Here is an 11303-nt window from a genome sequence, read left to right on the forward strand (position 1 = left end):
AGGTCTCTCTTCAGTGTGAAATGACATGGGGGAGATAACACAAGATGGAGTATTTAGCATCTGTACTGTTGTGCATACTTGTAACAGTGTAATTTAGATTACACTTAAAACTTTTATCCTAGAATTCTGTAACTTTTGAAAGACTGACATAACTTTTAATAGGTTTTAATTTTGATGTGACTTATGTAGTGCTTTTCATTCTGGACAGTAGATTTAGATTTTTTTTAAATAAAACTGACTTTAGAATCTCCTTGCTAAAAAAGAGGACAGACAGGGAAACTAATAGAGGAGGTTGATGTTCAGCCCAGTGAGCCAGAATCTTTGGTGGTTCCACTCTAAACTTGAATACTTTAGTTAGATATAACTTCGCTCAATTTTAGTCTTAAATTTAGTTCCTCACTTCCACTTTAGTGCTTAGTCATTTGATCACTCTTCCACTGAAACGTTTTAGGTGATGGAGAGAGCTGAAAAGCCATCTTTAGCTGCACTCATAACATGAAGGAAGAAGTCCTTTAGACATGCAACATGTCTAAAATTCAGGAGTTATTACATTGTTCCTCAGTTGTGTCAGTGTTGCGTTTGAAGTTACTGAAGTTGAATGCATTTCCTTGTATATACTTTGAAAACAAAACCAAGACTAAGTTGTTTATAGTTCTGAAAGGAACAGTTAAGTTCATCTGAAGGGAAGAAAAAAAATCACTTTTGGGTTTTTGTTGCTGCTTGGCCTCTTAGTGACTAATTTTTTAATGGAGTCCTGTTTTAATTTTTTTTTTACTGTCCATGAGCCAGTCTCATCTTAAATTTAATTTTTGCATCAGTGTTCAAGAATGAGAACAGAAAAACTTGGTGGATTATGTGTAAGATGTCATAGTCACTGAACTCTTGCCAAAGAAGAAGAAATCCCAGTGAATATTAATGCTTTTGAGCAACGATGGAAAATTCTGTCTTTGGTCACTGATGATAAAAGGATGCCCCTTCCTATCTCTTTTTCTTAGTGCTACTCAGTTTTTTTTTAGGGGATTCTGATGTTTCTCCTCTCATCAAAGCAAGAAGGGAGATGTTCTATATGTTTAGGATGTGCTATTTATTGCATACTGTCTTCTTGTAAAACCCATGAGTCTTGAGGAAAGCAGCTTTCACAGCTATGTCGTCAAACTATCAATACCAACTTTAACAACACTGTGGCAGGCTAGAAAAAAACTAGGCCCTAATGCCCGGCTGTATTTCCTCTCCTCCTTCTATTTATAATTATAAATATAATATTTATGCTTTGAAGAAAGAGTATCTATAGCATTATCTTAGAAGTATGCATCCTAAATTAAGTCTGTGGCTATGAAGAAAAAAGTCTTGTGACTCACTTCATATTGGTTATGAAGTATTGAGAATATGTTACCCTTTCTGCGTTTTTTTTGAACTGTTAAGACCTGTGGTCAGCTGCTCTCTATTTCTCTGAAATCCCTGCCAGTCCTAAAAAGTAACTCGTAGTCTGTCAAGGTAGACATCAGAACATACTAAACAACCAGTAGTGCAGAATCTACCTGTATTTTGGTGTGGTAGCAAGTGAAACACATGAACAGGAGGGGACTTGCTGTTCTGTTCAGCTTGTCGCTGTAAGATTCAAGTCACATTCAGTCCAAAGCAGGCAAGTTCATGCCAAAGCTCTTCTGCCTGCTCTTGGTAGGAAATGATTTATATTTTTTCATACAATTAACTGACGTGTAGGTTGTTGAACTCATATTTTTGTATCACTTGTAAATGCGTATTCTTGTATATATTTTTGTGTGTATGTAATTCATCAGATATTTATTCTGTTTTAGAGGCGCAACAAAAACACGGACATCAACCCCTCCTAGTGTGTCAAGAACCATGAGCACGGGTGCTCTAACAAACAAAAGAAAAACTAGCAATTCAGACAGTTACTCAAGGTAGCTTTTAACTTTGTGGATTTTGTCAGCAATAGAACCTTCATTAAAGGGGAGTATTTATTGCAGAAGAAGTTGGGGAAAATATGTTCTCTGCTGTTAATGGTCAATGTTATGTGGCATGTTTAAGATACTCAATATGTTTTGCATATTTGTCACCTAACAGAACACCTTTGTTATCAGCTGTCTCAGATGTGCACAGAAGACAGTGTTAGAAATGTGAAAAACCTTAGAAGCTGTTGAAAAAAAATAATGAATGGCCTTTCAAATGGGAAGTGAGGGGTTCAGTTGAAATTGAAGGAAATTTGCACGATAAGCACACAAAGAAATGGCCTTTTTGAGGGGTAGGAGATAAAAAAAAAAAGTATTGCTGTTTTAGCCTTTCTTGTTTTGACAAGTTTTAAATTTTCAAACACTCTAGTTAATCTAAATGGTGAATCAAATATTTGATCCTGCTCATAAAATTTTGGCTTTTTTTGCTTTCTTGCGGGGAAGGGAAGGTGGGTGTCTGGAGATAAATAGGGGAGTCTAGGTAGAGTTATAAGGTATACCATTGTAAATAAATGGGAATTGTAAGCATTAAAATGTCAGTAACAATAGCAGTAATCCACTGCTGTCCTGGATTAAATACATTAAAATAACTTTGCATCAAGTTATACTGAACTGAGTTACAGAGAATGTTCTTTATCTGGGGATTTTCAGATCTGACGGTAAAATTGGTTATGACAGTGGAGACTACCCATCCTCAGTCAATGGAGGAAATTCAAAAAGCAGCGAAGGAAATTCAACTGTACAGTTATCAAAGTTCTGCCATGAATGTGGAACAAGGTATCCAGTGGAATGGGCAAAGTTTTGCTGCGAGTGTGGAATTCGAAGAATGGTCGTGTGAACACATTCTTAAAAGCAAAAAGAAAATGAGAAATCAGAAGCATCTGCTATGTATTGCTGCATGGAAAGCTAGAGCACTCCTTCCAGTTAGACTTCATGCTGCAAATATGTCGAAACATCATGTAATTTTGAGTGCAATCTTCTGGTTACACAGTTATTTATAAACAAATATATATACTGTATATAAAAATGGCAGGTATCTAAAACCGTGCCATTCAATGAAATACTCTTTAATCTCTGCTGGAAATATTTAAAATTAAGGTAAAAATGTGTTAAGTAACTTAGGTAGCAGAAGTGGTTCAATGTTATTTTTCTTGTAAATCCTACTAGATAATCGATTATTTAAATCACTTAGCAGGATAATACTTGCCCATAAGGAAATAGCCATGGAGAACTCGGGCTTCAAAAGTTTCTCTGTGGAGGCGTTTCCTTCGTATGTGACAGTAACTTAGATGCTGTGTTCTAAGTGAAAACAACATGAGCAACTCCTTATAAATTCCTAGTTAAAAGTGCAAAAAGTCTGGATCCCTTAAACTCTTCAACAGTAGTATCCTAGTTGGACTTTCCAGTTACTTCCTAGGAGTTTTTTAAAGAATTGGTTTGAAAAACTACCTGAGAACTCTGTTCACGTGTAAGAAGAAAAGCAAGATTTTTGTTTGTGGCTTTCCATGTTCTGTTTTCCAATAAGAATGTGTTAATCTTTTTATGTATTTATAAGGACAAATATGGTATCATCATTTTATTAAGTTCCGTTTGTTCAGACGTACTTGTCATCTTCCACCTGTGCTCCACCGTGACTTACATATTTAAAAGTTTTGTGCTTTTTGTCTTTAAAGGTTTCCAAAGGTTTCCCACTTCTTTTTACTCTTCCCTCACTTCCTGAAGGAGAGACAAAGTCTATGCTTATCCTACCTAAATATTGAACTCTTATTTTGAAAACAGCCTTCTTGATGTATCCAATAAAAAAAAAAAAAAAAAAAGAGTTCCATAAAAATGTATGTTATTAGAGCAGTTGAACTTGATGTAAGTAGTGACTGGTTTTTATTCTTATTCCTGTGCAAATAGCACAGCTTACGTAGGAGGGCTTACTGGAGTAATGTGCTCCACAGCTTTATATGTTAAAACCTTACACGTTTTTTTTTTTGCAATTTTTTGTAGTATTGGGCTCTGAAGAGCAGCCTCTTGAAACTAGTAACAGACTTCACGTTAATTCGTTGTGAAGAAGGGTCAGGCCCTGGAAGCTGTTGTTGTTTTGGGTTTTTTTTTTATAAATTGCACAGTATATTGAAACCATTCACAAGCCGAATCACTTAACTTGTATCTGAATGTAGTAATTTGTTTTGTGAAGTTTTGCTTTGAAATTCTGGCACCATCTTAGTTATGCGTGAAAGAACAATCTGAAAGAACTTAATTGTGCCTTTCCCACAATAAATAGACTCTTTTTGTCAGAAAAGGTTACTTTCTGCTCACAAACACCATTTAGTATCAATTCATATAATTTCGTTGTAGCTTATGCAAAATATAATGTAGTGTTCCATGATAGGATTATGATCATTGTTTGCATTCTCAAAACTTGTGATTACTGTCAATGGGGCCAATTTTGAAGAAAGCATGATTGAAGAAAAGCATCTCCAAAGCAGATACCAGTCTTGGAGGATAAGAGATTTAAGAGACTTGATGTAGTCATGTTGTGGGCCACAAACTATTGATGTTTTTAGAATTAGTTCAATGGTGTGGAATTGTCTTACACTTTTTATACAAAATTGTTTTTAGAAATTAGCCTTCATTCAGTGTAGTCTTATTATAATTTGCCTAAGCTGGCTACTGAGCTTGGTAGGATGGATGACTGGTAATGATAGAACTGACAAATCTTAGCCAAATTATGTTCTAGGTAGGTTAGGTTCTAGGATCCATATTTTAGCACATTCATATCTCTAGTTGAAAAGTCAGAGCTCTACATCCTTTGCACAGATAAGCCTGCTTTAGAAAATTTGCTCTGGATTTGGCCGTGGAGGTCTACAGGCTGAATTATTGCAAGCTGAGTGCCTGTCAGCAAAGGTACAAGTCCAGAATAGGTTTGATCAATTAGTGAATCTACAGAGGAGTCAGTTCCTTTGTCTGACTTGATGAATTTCCTGTACTTGTTTCAACTGGAAAAATGTGTTTTACCGTTTATTGAAAATGCTTTTTACAATGGGAAAGTTTAGTAAGGAAATAAATATGGTCCAGGATTGCTGTAACTGTAGAAAAAACATATTGTCTGTTTCTCCTTTGAATTGTAGGTGGCAGGTTTCCTAGTTTCAAATCATCCACATACAGTTACCATAATATCTGCTTTTTGAGCTGTTTGTGTAACTCCTTGCTTCCAATGCAGCATTTAGTAAATTACTTGTGACGCATCATTTACCTTATTTACACTTCTGTGATTTATAGTGAGGACTAGACAAGAGATTAACCTGAACTGAAAGAAAAATTTTAAAAAGATTTTCTGAACTTTTAATTTGGCCTTACAAGAAGTTCTGTTGTAACATAAGTGACTGTTGATAGTAACATTGGATAATGTGTGTTTGAATCTACAATAAATGTAAGCAGACAATGAAAATATAATTGACTATGCAGTTTACTACTGTATAGTGAGACTATCAGAGAGGCCTGGTATGGTTCTACTTTATCAACTGGTTTTGTTACTGAATGACATAGGTTTCTAAAGTCTCTGATGTTACAGACCATAGGCTATATTACACAGGTTATCAGCACAGATTGCTGTAATTACATTTCAGTGGAATGTTTGTTAGGAAATAGCAGTTTGTTTTCATAGTGCCCCAGTAGAACTGAATATGGGAGACAAATCTGTTACGTTTAAAGAAAAAATAAACTGTTAAAGGAGATGTTTGGGTTTTTTTAATCTTTAGCTATATTACACATAGTTTTAATTTATTAATGACCTAGGTCCAAACCCTCTTGCCCTAGCACTCCCTCCTGCCTTTATGCCTTGGATTTCAGGGGAGGAAAAACCATGGATGCATATCCTGAAAGCGGAGTGTTCCAGAATGTCTCAAGAATCAAAATGGTAATTGTGAAGATAAAATCCCTAAATGAACTATGTACTGCTGATGCACTTCACTGATGAGTCTAAATTTGGCTAGTGTTATCCTCTGGATGCCTTGTTGACAGGTATTTAACTTAAAAGCCTAAATTCCTAAGAGTTCATGTGTAAAATTAGGATGATATGATCACTCTGTTTTGCATCTGTCTTTCCAGTTCTCTGTGTGTGTATATGTAGGGTGTGCACGTGAGCACACACATGTATTTTGTGAGAACTTGTAAGTTATACAAATGTAAAAAGCTGTTTCGCTAAAGCAGAGTTGATATAAAACAGGACTAAATGGTACTGGAGGATTTTGAAGCCCCACACAGTAGACTAATGTAGTTACTGTCTATTTAAAGTGAAATTTATTGATATGATTGTTTTAATGATTTCTATACCAATGTGTGACCCTGTGACAGACTTTCTTTTGCCATGTGGCACTGTATATTCCTAATGTGCTTACTAAGGTTCTTCCATTAAATTAAAAAAAAAAAAAAGAAAAAAGTTATAGGTAAAATTCCATCTAAAGAAACAAGGCAAAGGCTGGTTTTGAGGTCTGGCCTGACGGTATTTTGCATTCCCATTCTGCTTTTGTGAGTATCTGTTGCACAAGGGCCATCTCTGTGCCAGAAAGGAGTGCAGGGTCATTGGAACTATTCTGATAAAAAGTGCAATGGTGTTATGAAAAATACCAGCTTCAATAGTAAAACCAACACAGCATAAGGCTTAATCTTTATATGATGTATCTTACACGGGTTTATATTTATGTCTGATACTCGTTCCCTAAGTAGTTCCAGAACTGGAATCTCTAAACATACAGCAACTTAAGTGTGTGGTTATATGGATAATTATGCCCTCGGTCTTACACACCACTCCCGGGAAGCAGGCATGGGGAGGTGCTTTACCACCCTTTCAGCTCGTCTGGGAGAGCCGTTAAACTCCGCCGGGGGGGTTCGGACCGGGCTCCCCCCGAAGGGCGCCGGGGCCGGGGCTCGGGGGCCGGGCAGGAGGCGGTGGCCGCTGGGGAGCTCTCCATGGTGCTCCATGGTCTCCGTGCTGCTCCGGGCGCGGAACCCGCTCCGCCGGCGCCGCGGGCAGCGGCTGCTCAGGCTCTTGCAGGCGTGCGGCAGGTAGCGAGGTTCACAGGCTGGTAACTCCAAAACGTATCTGAAAACCTTACCCAAGCGTCGTGGAAGCTCTCTGTCATCCGAGAGAGGGACAAGCTCCTAATGCACCATTGCAACTGAGAGTTGGTGTCTGAAATGCGGCATGCAAAGAGAACAGTTTCATGATGCACGCTTATCAAATCAGTGGAAGGAGGTACAACTGCAGTAGTTTAAATGCTAATAAACAAGGCATGTAGCAGCGCACACTGAAGTAGGCTATGTAATTAGTCTGAGTATAAAATGAAATGGTATTGTCTATGTATTGCAAAGTTCTCAAGAAGTGTTAGTTTCCATCACATAGACTTTGTATATGTGCAAAGAACAAACTTGTTATGTGTTTTTTTTAACTTTGGCTGACAAATTTGTGTTTTGTAAGAGCACTTTGCGCAACTTTAATTCTTTTCAGTTTGACTAAACTGTCAGTAATTATTGGGTTGTATGACACAGTAGAATTTTCATCTTTGGTGAAATTGGTTTTGGCAATTCTGGTGAAAAGAGTTTCGTTGCCTTTCAAGTAGAGCTTATTCCAACTTGTGATGGTTTTGTTGCTGGGTTGTTTTTTTTGTTTTTCAGCTCGCTGAGTAAGGTTTGAGTTACCTAATTGGTTGGAAGAAATGTTAGGTAAAAGATTCTCTAGCTGTGTTCAGCGGTTACTTGGTTGGTATTTTCTTTACAATATTCACACTATAAGAGATTACTCTTGCATACTGTTTTGGTGGTTTGGGTTTTCTTTTTTTGTTATGTCATTCCAGAATACACATTTCTGGATGATCCTACTTAGCCTCATTCCATTTCATTTTGCCAGAAAACAGCTTATTCAGATTTTCTCTTAATTAGTGTTTCTTCTTTACAAAAATAATCAATAGGGAAATTGTGTTTCTCCAATGTGAACATTAGCTGTTGAGTCAGCAAATCAAATATTCAGTTTAATATAGCTGAATATCAAATTTAAGTTCTAAATAATAGTGCATGGTTTACCAGAGCCCTATATTTGTATTTGGATTTCTGGCAGAAGCGTGAATGGATTTCGGTCTGGTCTGTAAAGTGCTGAGTATTCTACAACTGTTACCACACCTACCTTGTATGATTGCTTAAACTCTTGTTGTTCATCCTTCATATGATACTTAGTATTTGTATCTTCATAAGTTTTTATTTATTGACGTTCCATGTTTTCAAATGAAGTGTTCATTCATGTCTTTGAGGTTATTAATTTTGTCAGCATTGCATTTATGATGTTTGCCTTGCTTCTCAGTACATTGAATATTTGTGTTTGTGATCATCCAGTGGGGTTTTTTTGCAGAATTCCTGGGTTTGTTTGCATCTTATTTGGTATATTATGTTTATTTTAAAGTGTCAGTTCTGTTTTAATAAATAAATGTAAATCACCACCTAATGGTAATTTGCCACTTGTTAACAATAAAGCGAATATGCCAATAAAACTTTGTGATGCGCATATTTTTGTAGCCAAATATGAAATTGTCTTAAATAAAATAGTATAGGGATCGGTAGCATCATTTCAACCTTAAGAATATTGTGATGTCTTTGGTCTCAAGTACAGCAGACCTGATGTGAGGACCATCCACTGCCTTGTCCTTGAGGATGGGAGAGAAATGCTTAGTTATTCTTTTCAAAGGACAGGGGGTTTTAATTGACTTGCAAGATGAGATTTGGATTCCTCAGTCACCTTGAAAAATACTGTATACCAGATATTTAAATCAACATGATCCATTTATATAAATTTAACTCTGTATCTCTTCTTTTTCACAACTACATGGAGAGTTTAGTTTATATAGAGCCTATCACTGTGATACCTGTAGTAAATAATTCTTTTTTTCTCTTTTTAATAAGGCTGTAAGGCATAATATATAACCTAAGCTTGATCTGAGTTTCTTCTCCCTCGTGAGGTTAGAACACTGTTTTCTTGATGAAATGATTAAGCAGGAAAAAAAAGCAGAAGTTATGTGTTTCCTGTGAAGTTCACTTACGTGAGCAGAAATCGTAATAAGGGTTTGGGTTCCTGATTATTTTTTTTTGTTTTTTTGCTAAATATGGATGAATAGAGAACAATTCCTCCTTTCTTTCCTCTTTTTAGGGGAGAGTTCCTTCTACTGGACTCTCTTGTTCACCACACCCTCTTCAGAGGAAGGCAGATACGTTTTCCCTTTTGTTCTAGATGAAACTCATTTATGTGCCAAGAGTCTGCAAAATCTCTTGTCACCGCTGAGATTCTATGATATTCATCGTGATCCTTTCCTTTTTATTCTAGTTCACCAGGAGCCATTCCAATCAGATAGCAAGAGGGAAAAAAAACAACAAAAAAAAACCCCAACAAAACCCTAAGTAGCTGCTGAATGCAACCTATCATAAAGCCAAATTATCTTTTGCTTAGCACAAAGCTGAAGAGATGAACTGGTAGGAAACATAATCAGCCATGAGAGGTTTACTCCTGCATCTTTAACTAAAGAACTACAGCTGTAAATTTGGTGGTATAAAGTGAGATTTGAACATTCTCTTCCAGTTGCCTTCCTTGATCTGGCTTCCTAAACACCAGAAATTCTTCCTCCATTTATAAACCACAGAGCACCTAACTCATTCTTGCTGTTAGAAATGTGCCACATTATCTTGCTGACAGGCGTTAGTCACCCATTTCTGCTTTCTCATAATCCCTTGCAACAACAGTGCTAAAATCCTTTTTAGTAATTTAAACACCCACGTTGTTTTCCCTTGCTACCTTCCCCTAAATTCCGTGTATTTCTAAGTCATGGTTTTGACCTACTCATATTCCTTCTTTGCTGTGGCCAAATAAACAAATAAAAGTGGCAGGGAGGTAGGCGTGGTGGTGACACCTTGCAAGGTTTTCATCCCTTCGCCCGTTCCTGCAGAGCAGTTTATCATCGTCACATTTGTAATTTCAGGAGAAACCAGAGAAGGTTCTCAAATGGAAGGAAAAAAATCAAAGGGCACAAGTCATTGCGTTTAGCAGTTAGTCTTTGCATATAAGTGTTGACTCAGGAAATTTGGCAATAAGAATCAGGCGGGCAGGATATTTATTAAGAGAAGCCATCATAAAAAAACCCACAATTTCATAATCACTCAGTTTAAAATACTGCTCTGGATCTAACCTTGGTCTTTTCCCCAGGACAGGCCTGAAACTGCTTGATTTGCCTCAAGATTTAAGTTGTGGACTGCTGTTTTAGTCTTTTAAGCTGACGGAACTTACAGTTTTGTAGTAGCTAATATTGCAGCTGTGTGTTTTTCTTTTACTTCCCACTGACCTTTCCTTGCCAAGTGGTTATTAGGAAATAAATCCTGGCATTCAAACTGTTCCTGAATTTCCAAAAAAAAAAAGCAACTGTTCTTCATTTTCAGACAAATTTAATTCTCAGTCTCCTGGGATTTCTTTCAGCAGAAGGAATTTCCAGAGAAGTCCTTACAATAGTGGTTATGTTCTCTGATTTGCAGTATGATATTAGGAAATCTGTTTCCCTTTCCTATTACATAAAAGAGTTATAGGCTGGGTTGGTTGGTGGGGTTTTTTTCCACCATTTGGAGTTAAAGTTGCAATCTCTTACATCAAGAGCTAAAGAGAATATGTGAAAGTCTCAATCACAGTTTTACATAGATACTACTCCTACCTCTTCACCATATATGATGGGGGGGCTGGCGGGGAGCGTATTTCAGGAAAGCATAACAATGTGTTTGCTTTGCACTTACCCTCTTCCTTCACCATTAGCAGCAGGGCACACTGGGTTTCAGATCTTGTTATAGTCAAGGGAGTTCTATACAGTTCTTTGAAGCATGTCCCACCAATTTTTCAGGTCTTTGTTCTGAGTATCAAAAATTTTTCAGAGCAGTTCCACAGAAAATTTATTTTAGCCCAGCTAAAACAATATTTGTTACTTCACTCTGAAACAGGAAACAACAGGCTGACTTAACTAAAGATTTCCCAAAATATTTAATCCAAGGGAGATACCTGGGATGGAAGTGTCTACCTAAACTGGCCAGGTTATAAGCAACCAAGAAGTAAGTATTTTATAATGGGAAGTCCCAAGCAGCTGGAGGTTAGCTTTTAATAACTAGCTGTGAAACAATGCTAAAAAAGGAGTAATAACACCCAAAAAGTCAACAACCCAATTCCATAGAAGGCAAATATTTTATTACCAAAAGAGTTATAATATCAAAGTAAGAAACTGCAAAAGAGTTACAAACAACTATAAAAATACTTCTATTTATCCAAAA

The 11303-nt window shown here is 36.8% G+C and overlaps 1 protein-coding gene across 2 annotated transcripts in view; it reads left to right on the top strand.

Annotated features, from left to right (window-relative positions):
- ZC2HC1A (zinc finger C2HC-type containing 1A) overlaps positions 1–8489 on the top strand; it is a 37207-nt gene extending 28718 nt beyond the window's left edge. For both annotated transcript variants that reach the window (XM_063327091.1, XM_063327092.1), the window contains 2 exons: positions 1818–1925; positions 2625–8489. In XM_063327091.1, the coding sequence (XP_063183161.1) occupies positions 1818–1925; positions 2625–2811 (295 nt within the window). In that variant the 3' untranslated portion in view covers positions 2812–8489. The remainder of the gene's footprint in view (positions 1–1817; positions 1926–2624) is intronic.
- Positions 8490–11303: the final 2814 nt, after the last annotated feature.

Source organism: Chroicocephalus ridibundus, chromosome 2 (assembly GCF_963924245.1).
Source record: "Chroicocephalus ridibundus chromosome 2, bChrRid1.1, whole genome shotgun sequence".
In the NCBI taxonomy this organism is placed as follows: domain Eukaryota; kingdom Metazoa; phylum Chordata; class Aves; order Charadriiformes; family Laridae; genus Chroicocephalus; species Chroicocephalus ridibundus.